Source organism: Prosopis cineraria, unplaced genomic scaffold, assembly GCF_029017545.1.
Source record: "Prosopis cineraria cultivar Desert tree isolate PC_DT_omini unplaced genomic scaffold, ASM2901754v1 PC1, whole genome shotgun sequence".
Lineage (NCBI taxonomy): Eukaryota > Viridiplantae > Streptophyta > Magnoliopsida > Fabales > Fabaceae > Prosopis > Prosopis cineraria.
This window is the reverse complement of record NW_026555332.1, coordinates 13,685,281-13,711,402: the sequence shown is the minus strand read 5'-3', so window position 1 is coordinate 13,711,402 and position 26,122 is coordinate 13,685,281. Positions and strand designations below refer to the sequence as shown.

Sequence of the window (26,122 nt, the reverse complement as noted above, 5' to 3'; positions counted from 1 at the left end):
TATGCAAGTAATTAAAATGCTAGTAAAAGTGAGTGAAATGAACTTCCCTTTTTACAATAATGGAACCCTAGAGATTAGTTGATTTTAGACTCATTATCTTCTCATGATTAGGCTAAGTTTAGCTTCCCTTTCCTCTTGACTAAAGCTGTCATGACTTAAGAAAATTATCCTAAGCCAATTAACCTAATTAGCTAACCTCCCTAGGTCTTAGATTAAAGTCCCTAGTTCAATTAACCAATTGGTGAAGACATTAGCCAAGTGATTCATTCAAAATCCTCTCTCAACAGCCATGGTCAAACACATAAATTGAGCAACCACAAGATTATGTCAAGCTACTCAACAACACAAGCATTAACACCACAAGATTATGCAATATTAACACAAGAAATTCACTAATTGAAAAACACAAGATTATGTGCCAAACAAAGAGTGGCAAAATTCAGTCATGGCTGTCCAAGGAAGAAATTAAATGAAACAATCCTCTCTCTTTACATCAACATCAAATTCAAATTAGAATTTATAAGCTAAGATGATTAAACCCTAGATTAAGGAATCTAACCATCTAGTAAAAAGAGAAGAGGATAGGAAACAAAAGAACTTAGCCAATTTGAAGCTCAAGACTCATCCTCCATCTTCATCTCTCTAGGATTCCACAAAGAAACTTAGCCAATCTTCATCTTCAAGAACCCTAGTGATTGCTTGTGAAGGCCAAACTCCATAGCTCTTGAATGATGAAAATGAGCTTCAATCCTTGTGAAAATGGAAGGGATGGAACGAAAATGAAGAGAGGAGAAGAATGGTATGAGTTTTGTGGAGGTTTGGTGGCTGAAAATGGAGGTTAGGGTGCTGGAAAATGAAGAACAAAAGAGAGAAAATGAAGAACACTATGAACAAGAGAGAGAGAATGTGGAAGATGAATGAGATATGTGTTGGATCCCATTTGGGACTTAAAATGGCGTGCTCCTTGGTGTCTCCCATCAGCTAAAGCTTAATTAAAATAAGGAAAAAGAAATTAAAATGTAAATGGGAGCCTTGTCACACTTGCAAGGTGGCAACTTCCTATTGGTTTGTAGATGATTCCAATGTGTGCCTAATTTTCCATGTGTCATCCACATCATTTTAGCTGATTTAACCTCTCAAAATAATCATAATTCACGTGCAAACCATCAGCCATTGACCTCAAGGAGTGTTGACCTCAATTGCCCAATTGATGCACAAGTCACATGCCACCTATGTCACATAAATCACATAATTCAATTAAATAGCATATGATATAATAAAATCTAATTCATGTCCAGAATTAAATTCATATTTAGAAGGAAGAATTTATTAAATTAACCAAGTTTCAGGCTGCACAAAATTATATAAAAATTTTCACACAAAGGCAAACCAAAAACTAGGACAAACTAAGACACTTAAGAAAGTGTTGACTTTTTTATTTAATTACTCCCAAACTAAAATGAATTTTAAAAATATAATTTCACCATTCATCAACTGGACATAAAATGCACTTTATCAATTTTTATTGTACATTTTCTCAAAAGTTCATTTTTTGGACCAAAATGCCCCTAGTGCACTGATCTTAGAAACTTAGGCAAAATTCCAAATCTAATGCAATGTGTGCACTTGAAGGTGATAAATCATTAATAAAATGGTCCTAATTGACAAATAAAAGTGGGTAACAAATGTGTTCTATCAATAGTCACCAATATGGGAACCACACAAGATACTGGGTAGGGAACTGAGCAACAAGAACCCCAAGTTTTCTTTACTTTTAATTAGTTTAATATTCAATTTTGTCTATTTTTTAATTTTCTTTCATTGTGTTTACTTATTTCTCCAGACTTCTCTCATGCTTTAAAGCATCAAAGATAGCTATAATCCACTAAAAATAGCACCGCCTGCCTCTAGTCCCTTAATAGAGGAGGAATAAGTTTGTTTTCTTTATTTGGATAATCCTTAAAAGTGGATTGTTAGTTCAACATGGCTATATGTTCTTGCAAAAACAATCCATAACATGAATATTTTGGATGATCAAGTGAAGGTGAGGGTTGAGGTTGTTCTTAAGCTGAACGTGAATGTGCCATTCCCTACTAATGAGGTTGAAAAATCAGGCGAAGCATTAGGACAATTCATTTCATGGCCTAAAAGACTTGTGTATACAGAGATGACAATTCCGATGGTAGAAAAACTCTTCATTATTCTTTGATTTGCTCTTTTGATTACTTATATAACTTTTATTCATTTAATGTTTCATTAGGATTTTGATGATGCTAAGGACTACTCTACTTTGTTACAATTACATGAATCTTTTATGGCAATGACAAAGCCTATCAATTTGACAATGCCTAAAGGAATTGTGGGTATAGATAAGTCATATTTTTTTACAATGGACAAGAAAGACATCTTGAAATTCTTGTTGATGAAGAAGTTGGATATCTTATGGGCTATGTTATCTATCTTGTAATTTTATTATCTATATTCTATCTTATTTTCATTTGTTTTAATTTATATGTAATAATTTTTATATCCTTATATTAATAGGTTTCTCATTAATCCTGCACTGGACCATAGAAAGATCAATTTGAATTTTTGTGTCCAACTTCTTTGACATCAACTCACGAGGATATCAGTGATAGGATGAGAAATGTGGACAATAACATTTTAGAAACAAATTGCCACGTTATCTGGCCCCAATTCTTGAAGGGCAAGTTTTTTTATATTCATTTATATATATATATATATATATTTATGTATTTATTTATTTATTTAGTTTGATATTTTTTTATGCTTTCATGTACTAATTTCATCTGTCTCTTTATAGTTACCATTGGTCCCTTTATGTTGTATGCCTGCATTTGCACGAAATCAATTGGTTTTGTTCCATGGACAAGCAATTGAGTGTTGAAACTAAAATATATTCAACACGTAAGTTAAGATTATTTTTATAAATATTAGATTTATTTTAATACTTTATATTTTATTTAAATTTTATAATAGAGCATTGAAGATATATTATATGATCGGGGAAAACCACTGCCTAGTAAAAAATATATCTCAAAAAAATCCCTTATCGACTTAGATTTTTTCAAATGTAAATAATTTCAATTCAATTCTTTTTTATCCACAACTTTTTCATACATATTTTTATTTGTACTTATCATTAAATTTTTAATTTTTAGTGCCATCGCTAGATAGGGAGTACATAGTGTGGATATTATATTATTTGTTATATGTATAAGATTATTCAATCCGAAACTAATGAAAATTTATACATGGTGAGTTACATTGTTATTTATTTTAATAATACTAGTTTTGCGAGGCTTTAGAATTTGTATATCTAATGAACATCTGATGAAAATTTACAGCTTTTTGACAATGAATACCCTTATACCAGTGATGTCATAACTGACATTCGAAATAATTTAGCAGGTTATCTTCTTCAAAAGCTATTTACATAGTGATTTTATAGTTTGTGCATTAAGTAAGAATTTTAGCAAAATGATGGAAAGATAGAAGGATATAAACATTAATGTGTTTAAGTAGTTTGTTAGAATTTGGCTGTAAATATTGACACTAGAATAGATGACAATATTTTTGTTATTCCAATACATTTGGTATATTTTATTGTGATAGCTTATGAATGGCTATAAATGAGTTACTATTTGCTGGACTTTAGCTGTATGAATTGGCTGTTTCTGTTGCATACTTTTGTAGATTTTATTTTGATTGTCAAGTAAATGCAAATTATATATTGAAAAAATTTACAAAAATTACATCACATTATCAAAAGAGAGATGTAATATAGAACAAATGACGTCACCCCTATTTAAAGGAGGACGTGGTTTGTCAATGTGGATGAGAAACCACGTCCCTCAATTGTTAGAGGAGACATGGTTTCTTAATAAACCATGTCCAGCTCCTACAAGGGGGCGTGGTAAACCATGTCCCCTTATTAGTAAGGAGACATAGTTTCTTTATAAATCACGTACAGCTCCTATAAGGGGGGACGTGGCTTATTTGAAAACCATATCTCTATCTAGCAAAATAAGAATGTGAATTTTGTATAAACCACCTCCCCTATTATTAATGGGGACATGGTTTGTGGCTTTCCATATCATAGGCATTTTGTGAGGTGGATAAGCCATTATTTTAAGTCACCCAATATGATGTCCCCTCTATTTGTGATGTGAAAAGGCTTAAAAATACGACGTGAAAAGTCTATTTTGTAGTAGTGATTCGGTGCCTCAGTTTTCACCTTGTGGCTCAAAATTTTGCTCTGGTGATGAATATGTAAGACTTTGAGTACTTGATTGAGGTGAACCATATGATGGTAAATGATATGCAACTAGAGAAGGAGATGTAGATTGCATACATTGAGAAGCTTTAGCTGGAGGTGAGTTCTACTATGATTTGTGGAATAAAGGGAGATATGTAAAGTGATAGGAGCTTCATTAGTAAACTGAAGAATTAGAATGACAAGTATCTGATGCAAAGGCATTCAAAATTTTAAAGAACACCTGAGGATGTACATCTTCAACTGTTAAAGCTCTTTTGTTGACAAACCTTTTAGCAAAGGGAAAATAACACTCATTAAACACATGTCTAGATAAATAATTTTTTTCTTGTAAAACTTTGACCTTTCAGTCCTTTGTATGAGTTTCTAAACCTCAAGAAAACACACTTGGTAGATTTAAACTGATTATAAGGTCTTAGATAAGGATAGTAAGTACACCCAAATACTTTGAGTAAAGAGTAGTTTGGATATTAAATATATAGCCTAATATAAGGGTATATTCCACTTAAAACTGGTGTTGGAAACCACTTTGTTAAGTTTGTAACCATATGAAAAGTCTCCCCTTAATAAAATAGTGGCATGTGAGCTTGAGAAAAGAGAGTTAAACCCATCTCCACAATATGTCTATGTTTTTGATAACACATTGATATTGATGCCAATTCAGTGCATTTTCCTACACTTTCATATATTATTTTGTTCAATTATGAATATTTTGAGTTCAAAGATAGGAAAATGGGCTATGGTTAAATTTAGCCTTGATGATAGAATTTATTGGCAATTTTTGTAAAAATCTTGCCTTTATTTAATCTTTAGAAGATTTAGTACTGCACCCCTTTTTGTTTCAGGTGAGTTCTAATGGGTAATCATGTTAATTGAGAGCAAATTGATGCTTGAGGATGTATTTAAAAGCATAAAGGTAGTCAAAAGTAGATCACAAATGGAGATTAAGCACTCTATACCATGTGCCATGGCGTAAGGACATATGCTGTGGTATTTGGCATAGAGAGGATGGAGTTTTATGAATGCTAAGCGCATTGTGATGCATAATCCTTATGCCACAGTACATGTCTATAAAATGACCATATGTTGTAGCATATAGAGCAAAACTGCTACTATGCGTTTTAGCTGTTAAAGCAAAAAATTAGGATTATATATGATAACATCCTTCCTTTTAGGGAAAGACACAATTTCCAGAGGTCCTTTAAGGCTAGCTTTGCTAGGGTTTTGAGTTCTTAAAGGATATTTGGCCAAGGATTAAAGGTTTGAAGAGATTCAAGTGAATTTCCTTTAGCTGTTCTACTTCTCTTCCCTTTTCTCTTTGTGTTACTGTTATGGGTACTAAACAATTTCTTTTTTGTTGCTCTTTTCTGAACATGAGTAGCTAGTTTACTTGTTATAGGATTATTTCAAATCTTTATATGGATTAAGACTTGGTTATTCCTCTTTTTTAATAGTTAATTATATATATGTCTTTATTTTATCCTTTACTTAATGCTTTTAAGTGTTTGGCCACCATTTGGATTGTTTTGTTTATGTAAGTTATGCTTGGGAAAGCTAACTTTGATATAGAACATGGAAAAAATAGTGTTGGACTTGAAATTTACAAAGATAAATGGATTGTTTTGTTAGTAAAATAGAGATATTTATTAATCATTCATAGTCATATTAAGATTGGAGCTTAAAACTTATTTTCACTAATAGTTTCCTAGAGATTAACTTTTTTACTGTTGGCAAATATATTTGATTTTGACTTGAGAAAGTTTTTTTTTAAATAAATTAGAATCTTAGACTAGCACATATTTTTACTATAATTTTTTTCGAGAGGAATTAATTAAAGTCTTATGAAATACAAAGGGGAGAGATAATCATAGGTTCTTATCACTTGAATTCGTGGTTTCAACTAATTTACTTGTTTTAAAATACCTTTGTCTAAATCCTTGTGGGAAAATTATAATTGATTTTATTCAACCTAACTCAAAGCTTAGTAGTGAATTTTTAATCCTTCTTTGTCTAAATCCTCTTGGGAACAATATCTCTAAAATATTTTGCACTTGTGATGACCCGTATGCTTGCAATAATGCTTGATGGTGAATGGCTTCCTCTTTATGCTACCATTGTAAGGTGACGTTGAGGACAAGAGTATCTAAAATGAATGTACGAGTCTTACAAAAGCTTAGAAAATCTTCTATATTTGCTACCCCAATCACTTTACACAATTTTAATTTGGTTGTCAAATTGTTTTTCAGTATAAGCCTTAAATTGGGTGAACATAGGTAAAGCCTCATCTTTCATTTTCAATGAATAAATTCAAGAATAACAACTATAGTCATCAATAAACAGCACATATTATCTAAATACATTCATTGAAACTATGGGAGAGGGGAAAACGTATGTCGATTACACTTCAAAATAGCTAAGTTAACATTAATATAGTATTAGTGGCAACCTAGGTGATTCTTGACTAAGGAAGCTAATTAAAGCTAAACTTGTGAGTTAAACTAACCAAGAGTTGATTGATTTTAGCTAATTGGATTTAATTAAAAACCTAATTAACTAGTGAAATGAAAATGGGAGTGTTTTAACCCCTTCTAAAGTGGAGTCCTAAGAGTTTTAGGATGCTAGATTCCATGTCTACTTTTTTCAATTATACTTAAATTAATTTTCACTCTCTTGATCAAATTAAACCCCTTACACAATTTTGTATAATTGTGCCTTCCTAGCCAATTCAATTAACTAAGTCTTTGCACAATTTTACACAAATCCCTAATCAATTCCTTAGTTAAGTGTAAAGTGATCAAAATTCTACTTAGGTTCCCTTTATGTGTAGCTCAGCCTGTGGTAAGTCTAATGCATAATTTTACACACAAAACATTTTATTAAACACTAACCAAACATATTTACATACATAAAAGGGTTAAAACATATATTTATATACTTCTTTTATCAAACAACATACATAAAACATATATTTATATGAATTATAATGTATTGGAGAAAATTTTTAGCAACTACACAAAGGGGAATCAAGTAGAAAAGCACTAAACGAACAAGTTAAATATCAATTTTGGTTAATAAAAACAAGATATAACAATGCTCCTAATTTTAAGAACAACATTACATCAACTTAGGTTTCATGGAGAGTAGCCATAACCCTTAACCTTCCTTGAGGCATTTGAAGACTCCTCTAGCATCCTTCCCTCCTAGCACTCCTTGTAGATTTGGCTTCTAGTCATCTTGAAACCTATTTAAGTACAATCCTTCCACCATGGCTGAACCATGCTCATGAACACCTTGAGAATTTTGAAGCCAAACCAAGAAAATGAAGCTTGGGGTTTGAAAGTGAGGTGGAAGGCGAAGAATGGTGGAGACGGATTACAATTTTGATGATTGGATCATGAGATATGAAGGAGAGAAGATGAGATGGAGATGAAGAATATGAAGAACAATGGAGAGAGCATGGAGAAGGGTGGAGGCTGAAAAATGAGAGTGAATGAAAGAATGAATGCTAAAAATAAAATTAAGATAGTTTAATTCAAATCTAGGGTGAATGAGCCTAACTCTAGTGTTAAGAAAATGGGTGAAAAATGAGCTAAGGTAACTTATCATGTACCATGATAAAATGGACGAAAATTCAGATGAAAATGGTCAGAAAATTGAATTAAATAAAGCTAAATGTAATGGGAAATTAAGAGAGAAAGTGAGTGGATTCAAAGTGAGGTATAATGTATGCAAGGCCATATAAAACTTATACTTTCACCCTAAAACTCAAGTGTTTTGCCTCTTGACTCGTCTATTATTCTAATCTAATGGTCCTCATGTTTCAAATCCAAGGTGCGTAACCCTACACAAATAAATGTGACACACAAGATCAAAGTTCAAAGCATATAAATAATAATTGTATTTTCAATTAAAATTAATTTTCAAATAAGTGGCATAATGCAATTAAATAATAAAAGTGAATTATGACATTATAAAAATCCAAATAGCCTAAAAATTGTAAGTCCACATTTGCACAAAAATAACCTAACCTAAGTGCAAGAAAATAAGTCAACCTAAAACTTTGACTTTCTAAAATTGTTAAAATTTGAAATTAATTACTCTCAATCTAAAAAGAGTTTGAGAAATATAATTAGACCATTTTTTTTTGAGACTAAAATGCATCTTGACTAATTTTCTCAAATATTTTCTCAAAAGTTCAATTTTATGATCAAAATGCCCCTAATGTATAGAATCCTAGACTGAGGCGATTTCTCACAATTAATGTAATAAATGTGCAATTTGGGTAAATATAACATAATTTTTGGTCAATAATAATAAGAAAAAGTGTGTAATAAATGTGAGTTATCAAGAGGTACCCTAAAGATCTATGTGAATTAACTCAAAAGGCCTTTGAAGTATAAGACAAAGAAAATTTAAAAGGCAATGAATGTGATTTGCCAAATTTACATGACTCACAAAAAATAATTTCATTAGTTAGAACTTTTAGATTACAATATCTAATAATCTTGTTCAAAATCCTACCACTAGGGTGATTAAGACTAAAATGCCACAAAACACAACTAGAAATACTAGAACCAGATGCTGAATCAATAGCTTCTTCTATAACTAAAACCTTATCTGCATCTCCACTTATAGCTTTACTAGAACCAGAACCTAAAACATGAATGTTCCCTTAGTTAGTAGCCCTTGTAACATTATCTCCCCCATTTCTTGATCCTTCATATAAAAACCTCGAGCTAAACACAACTTCAACATCATTATCATAAGTAATAAACACTTAGTAAGTTCTTTTTATTTCTTGGTGAATATAGAATATTTCTTAGTTTAGCCCTTTTATTACGCACATTTTGAATAGTAGTAGAATCAACATTCTTAATAGGAAGTTTACCACCATTAGTAATAATAATTTTAATATGACCATTTGTATATGAAGGATTGTCTATACTGTCCAAGTACCAAGCATCATCACTAACAGTCTCAAGGGTAGTAATGAAGGCAACATTGTAATGAGTTGGTATTTTTAGAAGAGTTAGAACCTTTAGTAACCTTTGTAACTACATCTTTCTACTCTAAGAACCTCGAGAGATAGGAAGGTTAGTAGCTTGAGTGTACTTCACAAATTGATTTGACAGAGTAAGTTGAGAAGATGGGTTCAATTGCTCTAGTAACTCTCAAAGGTCAATAATGAGGTGTGGAACTCTATCAAAGTTAAAATCTTAGCTGCAAAAGAGTGCTTAATCACAATAAGGTTATATTTTATGTCTAAGCTAACAAGAGTTTAGACGATTAGGTTAGCTTGAGGTATAGAGTTACCTACACCAGCAAGTTGCTTAGAGAGATTTCTCATCTTGGAGAGGTAAGCATCCATGGTCATGGACCCTTTATGAGTCCATTGAAGTTTTGCATGAAGCAAAAGAACCCAAGCCTTTAATTGGGCTCTAGCAAGAGCTGCTTAACTATGAGACATACTTCAAAAGATGAAGAAATGTTAGTCATCTAAGATGAAAAATGTAATGTTCGCCTTGACATACCAGGACAACACTCTAACATGCTGTTGTGATAATCAAGATTAATCAAAATCCTAATTAAAAGTTATCACAATCTAAGGGTTTAAAAGCAATTAGCTGAAAATCAAGGGATCCCAAGAAAACCCTTTTTAAAAGGTCATTTGAACTCAAACTATAGTTTAAAATAAGTTAAAAAAGGTAAAAAAAAGCATGGAAACACAAATCAACACTTAAAACCACAACTGGAGCAATCTGAAAAATTCTATAATTTGTACCATCCATCACGATGCAAGTCTTACTTGTAGCGATGGATGGCATAGAGAGGCAAGGCTCTTGTTGGCAAATGCATTGTGGTATGCACCTGCTATCATGACAGCACCCCGAACCAACTTTCAAAGTGTGTCATTTTGCCATCGAATGTCCAATTTGAGCGATTCAAGTATCTACATGTAGCTTTTCAAGCCCTCTAGCTATTAGAACTAGACTCACACCTAAATTCTTAACCATTAAAAAGTTGGATACCCAAACCCAAAATAGTCCATTTTTAACGCACAACATAAACAAAGATGTCTAAAACTCAACCTAGTGCCTGTAGCCCTTGAACCACTTGGACCAATTCAAATAGACCACATACAACCTAAAAGGCCAATCATATCACATAATTAACCATTCATGCACAAACCAACTACTAAAGCCCCAATTCATAACAATATTAAGGGGTGGCTAAATTCATCATAAATGTCATTTTAATCATTCCAACATATAAATTTACACAAACATATCGCTTACATAAATGTCTTGACCTTTCACAACAATTTCCATACATACACATCATTCTAGGTCGTGATACATACTCATGTATAAAAATTTTCATGCAAGTGATAGCAAAACAATGAAATGCTTTTAAGTTGGCATAATATCCAAATCATTTATTACAAAACCAAAATATCAAGGGAAAAGAGCTATACAAACATAGCCCTCAGTCCTTGGCAATCCCTTCCTTTCTTTTGCCTTTACCAAAGCTCTCACCTATAAAATATAACCACAGGGTGAGATAAATATCCAATAATAGAATAATTCACTACTATCAATTGACATACACGACTGTAAGGAAGCAAAGCTAATATATGCAAAAACATATGTTTAGCATAATCAATATAATCTTTTCAATATTCACAATTAATTTTTACTATAGCATGATCACTCTACCATCCAAGCCTCCATATCATCCCGAATGAAATCATAAGCTCTATTAGATCAAGTGCACATTCACAATGGCCCAAGCTCACCTTCAATGGTAGGATGACCCAGCCAAAGGTGTCATATCCCACTTTTAAATTATGGTTTTCCCCCACATATGAATCGGGTTGTCATTACTCCAACAGTGTATCACAGATGCTAAGGAGAGTCAATCTCCAACAATATATACCCCACACAAGTTACAAAGGAGATAATCTCTAACACCATATCTTACTGGGCACTAAGAAGATATTTGCCATACGAACTTCTACTACTCTTTCCTACAGGTGAACTCCCACCCTCTATCATGATCATGCTCACACTTCTCATACACATCACATACTTCTACCAAAACTACAATTTACTCACATAGGAAACTTTCACAATTCTCATTGTTTTCAAATTATTTCAAGTGCACAAAAACCTCCTTTCACAATATGCAATGCTTTCAAGACACACATAGGCAATATACATATCTACTCACAAATAGTTAAGCATTTAATCAAATATAGTAAATTACTTTGTTATCTTAACCTTTTTATTAAAAAAAGGGTTACCATGGTCTAACATTTGCTTCATATCCTACACGCATGATAACACTCAAGTAACACTTAATCTACATAATTAAGGAATAATTATCAATTATCACTCTAAGTAAACCTTGAAATAATTAGATTTTGAGTACCCATTACACCCAAAATCTTTATTTAACAACATCAACCCTTCCAACACACTCCAACAATTCTATTTAACATTTAAACACACCAACATCACCAACCATCAACTCACATTGTTCTAAAACTCTCAAATTATACTTATGATTCGTTCAAACCCTAACAAAAAATTTTAAATCCATACATAACCTATAATCTTAGGTTTAGAGGCTTGATTTAACTCCCTAAGACCTTAACTAAGTCATCGATTTGGTTTAAACCCTAGAAAACTAAAATCACAAACACCACTACCCTAAAAAGTCAAAATTTTTACATAAAGGGAAATGAGAGGGAATATAAAACTTACCTAATGATGATTCAAGCTCCAAATGCATCTAAATCACTCACAAAGTTGAGCCATAGTAACTATGAGTTTCTCCTCTGTTATCTTCTCACTTTTACTCTATCCAACTTTTAATTTTCAGTCTAGTTTTGCGAGTCTAATAAGTGCAGATTTTGCACTTGCGTTGTAGCACATGACACAGAGAGTTTCACATGTTTTGAGTCTCTCTCTTCATACCACAACTCGCTCAAACACCAACCTAGTTCTCTTCTAAGGCTATCTACGGATCTAATAACCATATTAATATTCTTAAAACATCGTTAAATTATAAATTTACTTATATTAACCAAAATACCCTTCTCAAGACTTAAAATTTTTAGATTTGAAATCCAGGATTTACAAAAAAGCTTCAAGAGATACGGTATTCAACAACCAACCAAAGAGTATCTAGTTTATTGCTACTTAGTATTTGAACTTAGGGTTGATCTTCATAGTGTTGCCAGCTGTAATAAACTAACTTGGACAAGCCTTAATCCCATTAATGAAGCCTTTAAGCTCACTACAAGAAAATAATAATTTTCTCTCAAAAAATATTGGAGAGAAGTTCTCTCAAAATATCTCTCAGAAAGCCTTTTCTAAAAAATTAATCATGAAATTTCTCACAGAAACTTAAATAGAGAGAAATTTTGAGAGAACGATGTGAGAAAATTAGATAGAAAAAATCCGCTTCATTACGAGAAAAGCTTCTTTCAATTTAATCTAAGAGAATTGTTTGAAAAAAACAAAAAATTGATAATAAAAAAATGAAAATAAAAACATATTAAGGTTCTCTCATATTTGTCCAAGAGAAGCTTTCTCTCAAAAAATCTAAGAGAAATTCAATGAGTTCTCTCTAATAATACTGAGAGAAATATTCTCTCAAAAAAAAAAGTCAAGAGAACTTTCTCTCGGATTTTTGTAAGAGAAGCTATAGAATACGTATATATATATATATATATATATTATTAGTTATTCAATACTCATATTATGTATATTATTGAATGATATGGTCCAAAATGCGACAAAAGTAATTGTCAAGCAAGAGGGGGTAGATGCTAGTAGGGATTAGGTCTAATATTACAATGTGATGAACTAAAGTTTGAATAACTGCTTGAACCTATGCTAGATACTTACATGAAATTAAAAAAAAATAATAGGGAGTAGATGTCAGAAACATTAAATAGTGTTAATAAACTAATAATTATTTATATAGAGAGAGGATATATGTTAAAGTATTATACAATATATGATTATGATTTATATAATAATATCAATATTAATTTATCATACATTCATTAACATCTTTAGTACATAAGTTTGCTAAAAAAATATTATCTATAGAATTAAATTGCATTATATTTCACTTTTCCAGTTGAGAAAAATTATTTATATAATTATATATATAATATAACTTATTCAGTTTGAAAATATACAACATTAAGTGACTCTAAAAAATAATATTAAGTTGTAGTCTTATTGATTCCAATAATAACATGCAAGCATATTGCTTCGGTTCATAATTTTTATAGGCTCGCCAGACAAATTTTTTCTCTTTTGTATGAAAAACATTTTCGCCACTTATGGTGTAAAATAATTTTGTCTGAATTTTCCTTTAGTGATGATAAATTGTTACAACTAAAGGTGGTTTTCTTAAAAAGAATAAAAATCTAAATATAATTATAAATTATACTAAATAATTTTATAAAAATATTTTTAGGAGATTTAAAAATTAAAATTAAAAATAAAGTATATAAATTAAAATATTTAAAAATTAATATAACTTACTTTTAAATCAAGTTAAATTAAATAATATATTATAAAATTATTGATTAAATTATTAAAAAATTGAAATTATTTTTTAAGGTCAAATAAATTAAAATCATTTAAAAATATTCTATGTTATAAACTAGCTTTTTTAAATAAAATAATATAAACTTTATAAAAATGTATAGTTTAATAATATATATTTAATTTTGTTAACTTAAGATATCAAATTCCTTATAACTCAACTGGTAAAAAGGCTGGCACTAAAGGTGGAGCTAAGGCCATGAGTTCTATTCAAAGTGTAATAACCTTAAATTTTAAATTAATTTATAACAAATAGAGAGTGTTAAATTATTAAAATTTTTTCAGTAATTTTTATGAAGGTAGAGTTTAAATTCTACGAAGAAAAAATTTAATTTTATTTTATTTTAAATTATAAAAAAATTTATATCCTTTCTTATAATTTTCCTTATGTACTTTTTGGTTATTGTCCTATGTGCTCTTTCTCATAATTTTTTTTTAAAGTTTTTTTTTATTAGATTTTTAACTTCATCCGTACGAAAAATGACAGCATTTTGGCATTTCTCTTTCACCTTCACCGACAGTTGCTCTTCTCTCTCATTTTCAAAAATTCCAGATCCAAGAAAGAGGGAGAGTGCTCGTCCTCTCTAGCCTCCTTCCATCACTGTTCAGATCGCCGGCAAAGCAAGCAGGTGTAGTGGTCCAGCCGCAACTCGTGGGTCCTTATTTGACTGTCGATTCTACATTCTCCTCACTACCATCCGTTTCTCCTCTGTCATCCCCTGTCTCGCACGTCTCTAGTCAACAATCATCATCTTCTTCTTCCTTATTCAGCAGCAGCGTTTTGTTTCCCAGCTCTCATTATTATTGATTAGAGGTAAGGATTTATAAATCTCTTCCTCCTTTCTCGGTCCTCTGCGTGTGTGTATTGAAGGGATTGTTGCTGTAAAGGGAGGGGCCTTCGAACTCTCTTCCTTGTTGTGCCTATGTGAGTGGTGTGTGACTAGATGATTGAAATTGAAAAAAATTCTCTCCTCTGCTACTGCTGTACGTGACCATATATATAAGTGTATAGGAAGGGGAAGTTTGATTTAAGTTGGAAATTGTGGTTGTAAAAGAAGATGTTGGTGTGGGTTTAAGTTTTAATCAAATTTGATAGGATTATTGAAGACAATGCTGAATTGTAAGATTTTAGAAAAGTAAAATTTAAAGAGGAAGAGATTAATATTAGCTTAAGGATTAATGTTCCTAAGGTGTTTGAGAAAATGCTTATTAGAAGAGTCTTACTTGAGTTTGAATTTTTCTGAAATTCTATTGATTGTGACGAGAGGCATGATTGATTTAAATTTTATTTAGTTGAATTTTTGGAAGTTTTATATTGTTTAATTTATAATTTATAACTATGGTGTTATTTTATTATTTGGTCTTGAGAATGCATTTAAATTGTTTGAGAAAATGGGTAAAAGAAACATGATAAATTTAATTATGGGTGTTTCAAAATTTGTTGGGCAAGAAGCTATTGATTAAAAAGTTTTATTAAATAGTTTGGAAATTTTGCACAAGGTGCGTGCGTACATAAGGTATAAAAAAATCATATCTCATTTAAATAGTCGTCATGATTAAAGTATTATGACATAAATTAGTGGTAAGTGATAATGATTGAAAAATCATTAAGATATGAATTTTTGTTTTTTGAAATTTTAAATACTTGCAATTGGTTGGAATTGTGTTGGTAGTGGAATGAAGTTTATATAACTATAGGAGGTAAATTGAAGTTTCATTTACATGTATTCTTATAGGGTATATGGAATATGAGAACCTTGATAAGAATTGAGGGAGAAGATATATAATTGGATATTAAAATTTAGCAAGTAAGGGAATAGCACCCTAGTTTATTTATCAATAAAAGCCTTTCATTGAAATTTTTCTACTTTTATGTATTATTTTATTAATAGCTATGATATATGTTGGTTACGTTGTTAGTTAAATTATTTTATTTTCCTTAGAGATTATACAATAATGTTAAGGGATAATTGAATTATGATTTGTGTTTGTATTTTTCTTAAGAGATATACTTTTAAGATTGACAAAGGCCTTGTTATTTATTTAATTCTAAAAAATTTTGGCCACTCACCAAATGTAATAATGGACATTATTTATGAAATTTTATTTTGAAAAGTTTTGAATTGAAGCTTAGGATTATTCATGCGAATTTGGTATTAAAAATGAAAAATTATATTTTAGAAATGACTATTTTTCTCAGATGTGTGAAAAGTGATTTTGAGATAACTTTAAGCAGAACACTATTGCTAATGATAGTTCAGTTAGCCCCTAGCACCCCTTGGTTAATGACTAACTAGTTTGATTTTTGTGAGCTATGTTCTCACATCTGTTATTCATGGGTCTTGCATCTGCGTTTAATTCATGGCTTCGGCTGCATCTAGTTAGTTACCCTCATGAATTGTGTGTCCACGTTTATTTTCATGACATAAGCCACATTTGGTTATTTTATCTTCGTAGATTGTGTGTCCACATTTGTTACCTGTTTGTTAAATCCTTAAAATTCTAAATTTTAATCAGCTTGTGTAAGTAAAATTTTAATGGTTCAGTTAGTAAATGTACAATTTCTATTCACATATGAATCATTTGTTTCCCCAAGCACGATAAAATAAAATAATTTTTAATTCACTCTTATTTTATGGTTATGATTATGATTTAAGATTAAGTTTATTATCTTGAACTATCCTCTTTTTTTTATTATACTAAATATTCTTCTTTCAATTATTTTATATAATTGCTTGAGTTTACTACTTTTATTTTTAACTTGTATTATTGGGGATACTATTCACTGAAAGAATATTTTGGTCTCAGATTCATTAGCTAATGCTGGACCTCTTGCCTATCATTAAGGGGCTTACAACTATGCTAGGTAAATATTTATATTTGAAAATTCATTTTCTTTTTATGTAAATATTTAATTTTACATTTTATTCTGAGACTTATGTTTAGGTGCTCCATGTTAATTATAGACAAGATCTTGATTTTTTTTATATTGATTGTCTGTTATTGGGGAACGTAGTTTCAAACTATTGATTGCATATAATAATATTTTCTATTATAGAGATTTTAGGAGATTCTATATATAGGGAGATTCTGCTAAAATTTTTACAAAAGTATTGAAACTTTCATCACAACTAATACTATTGAGAATGTTGTAATTTCAATATAAATCTAATTATATTTTGAAAATTAAAAAATTTCTCAATTTGAGGCCTAAGGGATGTGTGATACAGTTTTCATCCCGTGCCAGTCACACTCTATTTTTGGGGTGTGACACTAAGTTACGACATATATATGTAAAATAAATACAGGCACGACATTGCGCGCGTATGGAAAGTGATGTGGCTCATATATGGGAGGGGATTGGAAGGGGTAAAATTTTCTCGAAACACTTTTGAGAGAAGGTTCTCATGGAGAATTTTGAGAGAATATTTCTCTCACATAAATCTAAGAAAAGTTTGTCTTAGATTTTGCCAAGAGAAGTTCTCTCAAATTATTCTATGAGAAACATCTTCTCTTAGATTAATTTTAGAGAAACTATTTCTCTTAAAATATTTTGAGAGAAAATAAATATTGTTATGAATTTTAACTCAAATTTTTTTGAGAAAATTTGAGAGAAATCTCTTTTCGTACGGTTTTTTTTATGTTCTCTCTCAAAACAATTGCATGATAAATGTGCTGTTTCGTTGTATTGAATCCCTTGATAATGGGAAAAATGGGAAGAATGTGCATCTGCCATATAGTAAAGTTAGTTTTGTCCAACTTGACAAAAAAGGCTTGACTTAGTGAGCCATTAGTGCTAGCTAGCTTGAGTAAATTAGATGCTGCAAGCAGTGAAATAGAGGTAGACTCAAATAATGGTGATGAGGCTAAGGAGTTGGACCTTGAGCTTCAAGTTGATGAAGCCTTTTTTAAAGCCTAAGCTTTAATACGAAGATAAGTTTTGCACAGGAGAGGTATGGATTTTTGAAGGCACACCTATCCAGATGTTATTCACTCCTTATATAGTTAGGGCACGTAACCTTGGATTACATGTGTGTAAGCCACATGTAAATAATAAACAAAAGAATCAAAAAACAACAATTTACAATATATGAAATATTAACTAACAAAGGCTTGTGTTCTAGGCTCTTGGTTTTTTGTTATTGCAGACTTGGCTTACACTTTGTGTTAACACCATTTAACATACAAAGTATCTTCTTATTCTCAAGGTCGCTTAACAATATTGCCATAGTTCCACAACTTATAATCTTGTAAATTTATAGCACAATGTTTTTAAGAAATAACTTTGACCTAAGAGATGAGAGCATTAACTTTACCATTTTTTTATGGATAAAAAAAATATGCAATGAATTATTCTTACCTAGCAACTATGATTTAGTTATATATGAATTTCTTATTTTTGCAAAGGTTAATTATCGAGTGATATAATTTGAAATTTTATATAGAATGATTACAAGATAAAAATTAACCAAAATAAATTTTACAAGTATGTTTTAAATGGAAAATGCAAGAGGACATAGAATTCCCCTAGTTTCAACATAAAGTTCCAATGTCATGTAATCACAATCATGACAAGAATCTAATGAGCTTGAGAGTGGTCATAGGTAGTGTTGTGATTTTGGATGCTTTCAACAAAAGGAGAAATAGAATCTAAGACAAACTTAGAGTTGACTATATTATTGTAAAATTCATTGAATACAGTTGACCTATCTAAACATAATAATAACACATTTTCCTAAAGAACAATATTTTACATATTTTAGAATATCTCAAAGTAGTTGAACAATACATGTTTAGCTAATAATACATTCTCTATTTTGACAACAAGCATATAAAAAGGAAAAAAAACAAGATTGAAGCATGTGATTCTTCATTGTACTCATAAACATTAATCTTCAATTAAAGCATGAGATGATAGATGTAGAACGCTGCTTATTGGAGGCATCCATTTTTCCTTCAGCTATGTTTGCAAAGAAAAGAAAGGGATAATAGGAAATATATCGAAGGCATGGTAAGCTTGATGAGGAGGGAAATAAAAGCAAGGTGAACAAGAACACAACCATGAGGATTGAAACCACGCTCATCACTAGAAATGTAGTGGCTAACCAACTAAGTTTGCTCACTGTAAGGTACATACCAGCAAAAAATGCAAGAGACAGTGTTGTCAAGGATAGACCTAGAAGAGGCATTGCAAGTTTGAGGGAAAAAGTTGCTAAACGGAGGTCCCCTAGTCGAGCCCACATCAAAATGATGGTTGTACTAATAGCACCAAAAACAGAAATTGTAAGTGAGATAATGAACAAATGGAACATATGGTGATTTAGCAAGGCAAGAATGCCTTGATCTTGGTCCCCTGGCACGGTAAACCCAGCAGCAAATGATGTTGTTATTATAAGGGTTGAAACTAATATCAAAGTGTCAATTCTATCTTTATATTGTTCAGTGGTAGGAGTTTTATAAATGGTATCAACATCTAAATAAAATCTTACGAAGCTTTGAGGTGCATTAGCAGATTTCAATGCACTTCCATGTAAGACGCTGCAAATAAATAATTTGACTGGTGTCACTAAAAGAATTGAGTTATATTTTAACACAAGAAAGACTGCTAATGAAATTTTCAAACTGTGCATAGAAACTTACCTGTGAAAGGGACAGATTATTATTGCCCTGTTTTTGTTCTGCAATGTCAAGAGCAGTTAGGCTATTATGGTTAAGTAAAGAAAGATCAACTCTATTGTCCCACGTCAAGGCATGCACAATTTTGGGACGACTCATCTTGGTGGCTAAATGCAAGGGAGTATCTCCATTGTTATCCTTCTGATAGATCATTATCTTAAACTTCGGATGTTTGAGGAAGTACCTCACTACTTCATAACTTCCACCTTGACATGCGTGGTGGAGCAAATTTTGGCCATTGTCATCAAGCACCTCGATGGGATCCCAATGCCATTTTTGAAGTAACTCTTGAACTACTTTAACATGACCATTAAAGCATGCCCAATGAATTGGTAAGAAGCCATTGTTATCCCTTTCCATGATACAGGGTGGACATTTCTTTGCTAAGAATGATACACCTTTAAGATAGCCCAACATTGCTGCACAATGAAGTGGAAGCCATCCCTTTTCATTCTTCAAGTGCACCCAATCATGTTTCTTTTCAAATATGGTTTGTAGCATATCTATTATAAAAAAGACCATATTAATCATGATTTTGTCAATGTTCAAATTAAGAAAATACATTGTATTGATGAATATATGTATGTGAGAGAGTGAGATACGTATAATATTGCCCTTGATGAGCCAATAGTAGAGTTACCTAAATTGTTGATGAGTATTGGAAGAAAGGGTGATTTTCCTTGAGGCTTCAACTCACCCTCGACACAGAAATTCATCAACTTATCAAGAACATCCTTACAGTTAAACTCAATGGTCAAGTACAACAATGATTTCCCTTCGACATTGATTGCAAATGGTATTAAATGATTAACAATTCTCTTAAATCTTGCCTCAAACTCTGAACCACTGTATGTATCAAAAGCATCAAAAGAGCCATTGTCACTTCCAAACATAAAGGCCTCGTGAAGGAAGGTGTTTCCTTGTTTATTTCGAAACAAAGCCAATGATACCATAAGTATCATTTCTAAACTAGACTGATGATCATGACCATTTATAGCACCTCTTACAAAAAGCAAAAAGTTGTTCAAGAGGAATTTAATGGTAGAGCCATGTCCTGTTCTTGCAGCAACATGTAGTGCAGTATCATTGTTGTTGTTAACAACAGTGAAAAGATGGGGAGCATTTTGAGCAACCTTCTCTATCATATCATGATTTCCATTGCTAACTGCTACGTGCAAGGCGGTATTGCCAAGTGAGGTACATTGCTTGAAAATGGCATCATCAAGTATAGTGTCTCTTGTTTGACCAGAAACATTGACATTTTTTGCACCCTTTTGAAAATTCCAATCCTTGCAGGCTCCATGTACTACTAACTTTTGTTTCCAATATGATTCATGTTCAGATCCTGACAAGGGAGGAATAATTTGCAGTTCCATGTCGGCAGTCAAAGCTGAACCCCTAATTGGCTGTTCATTTTTTGTGTTTAATATCGAAACTTTGGGGTGGGTAATGACACCATTGTTAGAATAAGATTCCTCCAACACTTCTACCTTTTGCTCATCTTTTTGCTTGAATCCGGTCTCTTTCTCTTTATCTCTATTGTCCGAATCTTTAGGGCACTGCTGGAATACTTGTACTGTAGATGGTTTAGTTGGCAGTGAGAAGACATTCTTGGTCAACTGCTTGTTTGCTGGAAACAATGTTTAAATCCCCATCATATATATAAATAGAAAGAAGAAGAGCATGGATTCTTGTTGTGTAATGGCAAAGAACAATAATAGGATGCTCAAATCAAAGTATAATAATGAAATTTGGCATACCTTGGAAAAATTCAAATGATTCACTTGGCGATGAGAAGAAGACGTACCATTGAATAAAATCTGGCATGTTTGCTTGAGTTAGTGTTTAAATCCCATTATCCCAATCATGCATATATAAATTAATTAAAAGTATTCATTCATTTTGTGTACCCGGGTAGGACTCATGTGTTATTAATTATAGTGAGGAAATCTCTTACCTTCATCACTTTTGTTTCCATTGATTGTTATATGATCTCTCCTTTCAATCACGGGTCCTGGTCTATCCCCTTCCAGTTTGGGCAGAAGCCAAATTACTCCATCATCGCCTTGAACAGAAATAAAGGATAAATTATAAAAGCCATAGAATTATTTACTTGAAATAGTTTATTATTTTTTTGGCCAATACGTGAAATAATTCATTTCCAAACATTTTATTTTAGTCCTATTTATTATTTTCAATGATAAAATTAATTTTTGGGTTAAAGTATAGTTTGCCTCAAATGTTTCTCAAGGTGCTATATGCAATCTAAAGAAGATTGTGGAACAATATATTTTTTAATATTTTAAAATCGGTGCAAAGCTAGCCTTTTTTCCTTTTTTTCTTTTTGACATTTTCTTGGAACAACTTATATTGCTAAAAATGGGACCAAATTGCAATTTTAAAATATTATTTGTTACATATTGCTCCACAATTTTTTTAAAGCATTCATAATTCCTCTAAAATACTACCCAGCATAAAAATATAATTTAACCCTTAATTTATTACCAAATCATTTTTATTCATAATAATATTCGAACCAATTAAATGTATATTTAATAAAGATCTTATTGCTTAAATAAGATAAAACATGCGCCATGCATCTCAAAAAAAATTTAATTATGAAGCATTCTATTTTATAATGAAAAATTACTTAATAACCTTCATAGTAATTTAAAACACCCATCCCTCAAATTGATTTATTGAGACTAATATATTCTTAAATTTATAAACCTTCATAAGATGAAGCTTGAAGCTCCTCATCTGAACTAGGAGATGCTGCAGATGTCCTGCATTCACAGTAATTCATAATTTATTAGAGCTAGTTGTTACAAAAAATTTCATCAATTATGACTAAGCATGACAATTTACCATGATAATGATTCATCCATTTCTTACTTTATAATTTCATCTCCTTCAACGGCATATACATTTGCCTGATCATCATTAAAATTTATCAGTTGTTCAACTCCTTCATCATTGACAAGATCTATGTATATATTGCGATCAAACTTGACTGTGAATTTCAACTTCACATCACTTTGAGTGCCCAGTAGTGATGATACCATGGTTGACAAATTTTGATAATTCATGCCTTCTCTAATCAATTTAGCATATGCTGTTCCTCCCTCATATTGCATCTTCCCTTCTGAATCCTTAACAAATCTTCCTCTTGTGTGAATATAACAAAATACTGCTTTTAATGAAGAGCTTGCCATCAGTACTGATTTAAACCTGCAAAAGCCACCAACCTACATTTTTGTTGATTCGCAGCTATCCTTCCAATTTGTTGGTAATCATGAAATTAGCATTTTCCATAACAGCAAGGGCAAAATTTCGGTGCATTTTAAGCTAAAATAATAGATAAACAACCTGTGTCGGTCCTAATGGAATGGGCCATAGCTGCTTAAGTATAAGGGCTTGAGCTCAAATTTGTGTAAATGTGGAAAACGTCATTAGGAAAGCTACCTTTAATTGAGCCCGACAATATATGAATCAAACCAATTAGATACTCATATAAAAAGAATAACCAATAAAAGAAACAAAAGCATTCTTCCAATCACCACGTCTTAAACTATAACAAGGAAATAATTAACACGACACTCTTGATTTGTAAAATACAAAGAAAAAAATGATACAGAATAAGAAAGTTACCTTTTTCCCCCCTTATCTATAGCCAAATTATTTTGATGAGAGGAACAATAAAGATGACCGTGAGGGAGTGATGACTGATTTTGAATATCAGAAAACAGAACGACTAGACCAAGAGAGGACTTATCGATTGCAGTGGCACCTACTTTTATGGAAGACCAATATCAATGACGGATAAAGCAAAACTGAAGATTTCTCAGGGAAAATGAAAAGGAGCAGAATAAAGAGCAAAATTCCAATGCATATTAAGTTAAAATAACCTATTAAAAAGAAGGCTTAAGACCATTTTCTTGCTCAAACATCTTTTTTAGAAGTACTTGGTACCCTATATTGAAGGGTGAGGTAACATCTCTCCTTAAATAATTTTTTCAGGAGCAAAATTACCCTTCCATCAAAGACCCATCACTGTCTCTATTATCTATTGACGTAAAATTGTTATGAGACCCAAAAACAATGATAGCAAGGCATTCGGACTCATTTTGCAATCATCGTTTCAGTGTTAAAATAATACCCGCTTCCTGAGGTCACTGCCACTTCTAACTCCTTTGGTCCATGTCAGATGGTTAAAAGGGATCAGAATCACTTGTATGGTGATCCCAAACTCCCTACCTCTTCTCATTTATGAAGTGGGCCTCTTAATGTTTAGTTCCATGAAATCCGTCAACCGCCTTCTCTTCCAAATAAGACAAAATAAGTACACACATATAATATTTTTATTATTGTGTCATTTTATAAAACAAATATAACATTTTTATTATGAATTTTTTCTTTCATCTTTTATTAAACATTAGTGAGAGAAGTATGCTATTAAAGTATATACGTTTCATGGCACAAAAAAATAAGTATACTTAATGGGGATATGAAATTAAAAACTTGTTAAAATTTTAAATAAATTTAATGAGTTTTAAAATTTATTTAGTTTCGATAAAACATGTTAGAAGTGATTTGTCTAAGATCTGAGGGTGATTTCCCCATATTTTTATTAAATGAGAACAAATATGAAAAGATAATATTAATTTAAAGACAACTAATTAATTCAGTGAGAGTTATGATTCGATTGAAAATGTACTGTATTTTTCAATAAAGGGAGTATATTTAAAGAAAAAAATTGGTCCCCTCAACCTCAAGCTTGAGTCCGCCCTTGATCAAAATGCCTTGTTATTATCCTGTGTGGCCCCCACAACTATTCTACAATAGCCAATAATGAAGAAGATGATGGGTCTCTAATTGTAGGACAAATTTGTTCTTGGAAAAATTATTTTATGAAAATATTGTCCCACCCTTCTATTCAATGCTCCTCAAAAAGAGTTTATGAGAAAAAATGGTGTTTAACCCATAAAAGAAACAAGTACGTTCCTCCATTCATTAGATCTTGAGTTTGAACTATACCAGCTAAGGAAATGATGATCAACACTCTTGATTTGTAAAATAAAAAGGGAAAAATACAGAATAAGAATAAGAAAGTTACCTTTTTATCCATATAGCCAAATTCTTGAGATGAGAGGAACAATAAAGACGACCGTGAGGGAGTGATGACTGATTTTGATTATCAGAAAACAGATCGACAAGACCAAGAGAGGAAGAAGAGAGGATTTACCAGTTGCAGTGCACCAAGATCAAGAATGAAGAAAGCAAAACTGAATATTTCTCAGGGAAAATGTGGAGCAAAATAAAGGCTGATCTTGTTTGTTGAGTTTAAAAACCCTATTGACAAACAAGCTATGAAACAAAAATCTATCATCCATCACGCATTTAAGAACCTCTGAAGCACACTATTTATGAAAAAGAACCGTATAATTCTGAAATCACTCTAAAGAAACCTAAATGAAATTAGATTAGGTTGCAAAAGACTAAACTACCATTGAGAAAAAAGTCATATTGCACAATCATCTACTTCGATGAAGACCCGTTAAGATCACAGGTGATTTTTACTAAAGTAAACAAGTTTCGTTAAGTTTTTAACTAGTAGACATTAGATTACCATGATATCTTCTACTTAGTAAACGGAAGTTTGTTAACATGTTCTCATTAATAACTATTTATTCTTTTTTATAAATAATGTGCTTCAAAGATAGTAAATACAATGTTCCCTTTGGTTAATGCTTTGTTCACAATTACTTGGTACTCACGGGTCTAACACGCTTCCATATATAGGCTATATTTTATCCCATTTAAACCTGTAAAAAAAAGCTCTTACATGTTTAAATGGAATAAAATAGGGAAAATATCAACCAAGGATTATAGAAGGAAATTTATAACATTCAAGAACCAATGATTTTGAATTTTCACTGTAGTCTATTGCTCCTTAGATAAAATATAATTAGTACTCAAGCTTGGTTGCCTCCAAGCCAACGAGCCAATTTAATTATATCTAGCAAAAAATATAATTAGTACTCAAGCTTTTAAACTACTTCCATGTTATAGCATAATAGTGTGTTATTAATTATTCTTGAATGGCATTTATTATTTTACTAATGTTACTTGTTAATTTAACATAGTTAATTACAAATTATGAGCTTTAAAACTTCATGTGTTTTGGTTGTTAAAAGGCTGAATATATTGTTGTTAATCAGGAATAGGTTATTGTCAATACTTGTTGATGAAAGACATATATATGTAATTAAGCCCATCATATCTATTTTTCTAACTTGTCAAAACCTAAATAGATTGTGTTAATTTTGAATGAGTTGTTGTCAAAACTCAAATAAATACTTACTTATAAAGGATTGATACTTGTACAATTAAACACATCCTATATATTTGTCTTACATGCTAAAACATGAATATATTGTTGTTAATTACGACTAAATTGTTGTCAAAACCCAAATATATTATACATCATCAACAAGTAAAAGTTAATATATTAACAAGT

The 26,122-nt window shown here is 31.2% G+C and overlaps 1 protein-coding gene and 1 long non-coding RNA gene across 11 annotated transcripts; one reads left to right on the top strand and one right to left on the bottom strand.

Annotated features, from left to right (window-relative positions):
• The first annotated feature begins 14,473 nt into the window (after positions 1–14,473).
• Positions 14,474–21,079, top strand: LOC129309253 (uncharacterized). The gene is made up of 3 exons (XR_008592883.1): positions 14,474–14,740; positions 16,735–16,792; positions 20,945–21,079. It is a non-coding gene; the product is annotated as an uncharacterized LOC129309253 (long non-coding RNA).
• On the bottom strand, positions 18,851–24,944 carry LOC129309213 (uncharacterized). 10 transcript variants are annotated; one of them, XM_054950688.1, is made up of 10 exons: positions 24,719–24,944; positions 23,254–23,395; positions 22,972–23,067; positions 22,498–22,833; positions 22,333–22,388; positions 21,560–21,667; positions 21,363–21,422; positions 20,243–21,232; positions 19,567–20,105; positions 18,851–19,464 (listed from the first exon to the last, which is right to left on the bottom strand). In XM_054950688.1, the coding sequence occupies exons 4-10, from the start codon at positions 22,815–22,817 to the stop codon at positions 19,432–19,434; spliced, it is 2,106 nt and encodes a 701-aa protein (XP_054806663.1). In that variant the 5' UTR covers positions 22,818–22,833; positions 22,972–23,067; positions 23,254–23,395; positions 24,719–24,944; the 3' UTR covers positions 18,851–19,431. The 10 variants fall into 10 exon arrangements, with proteins under 10 accessions (XP_054806663.1, XP_054806653.1, XP_054806680.1 ...); XM_054950678.1 differs by lacking the exon at positions 22,972–23,067 and having other exon boundaries at positions 22,498–22,850; XM_054950705.1 differs by lacking the exon at positions 22,972–23,067.
• Between the last annotated feature and the right edge of the window lie 1,178 nt (positions 24,945–26,122).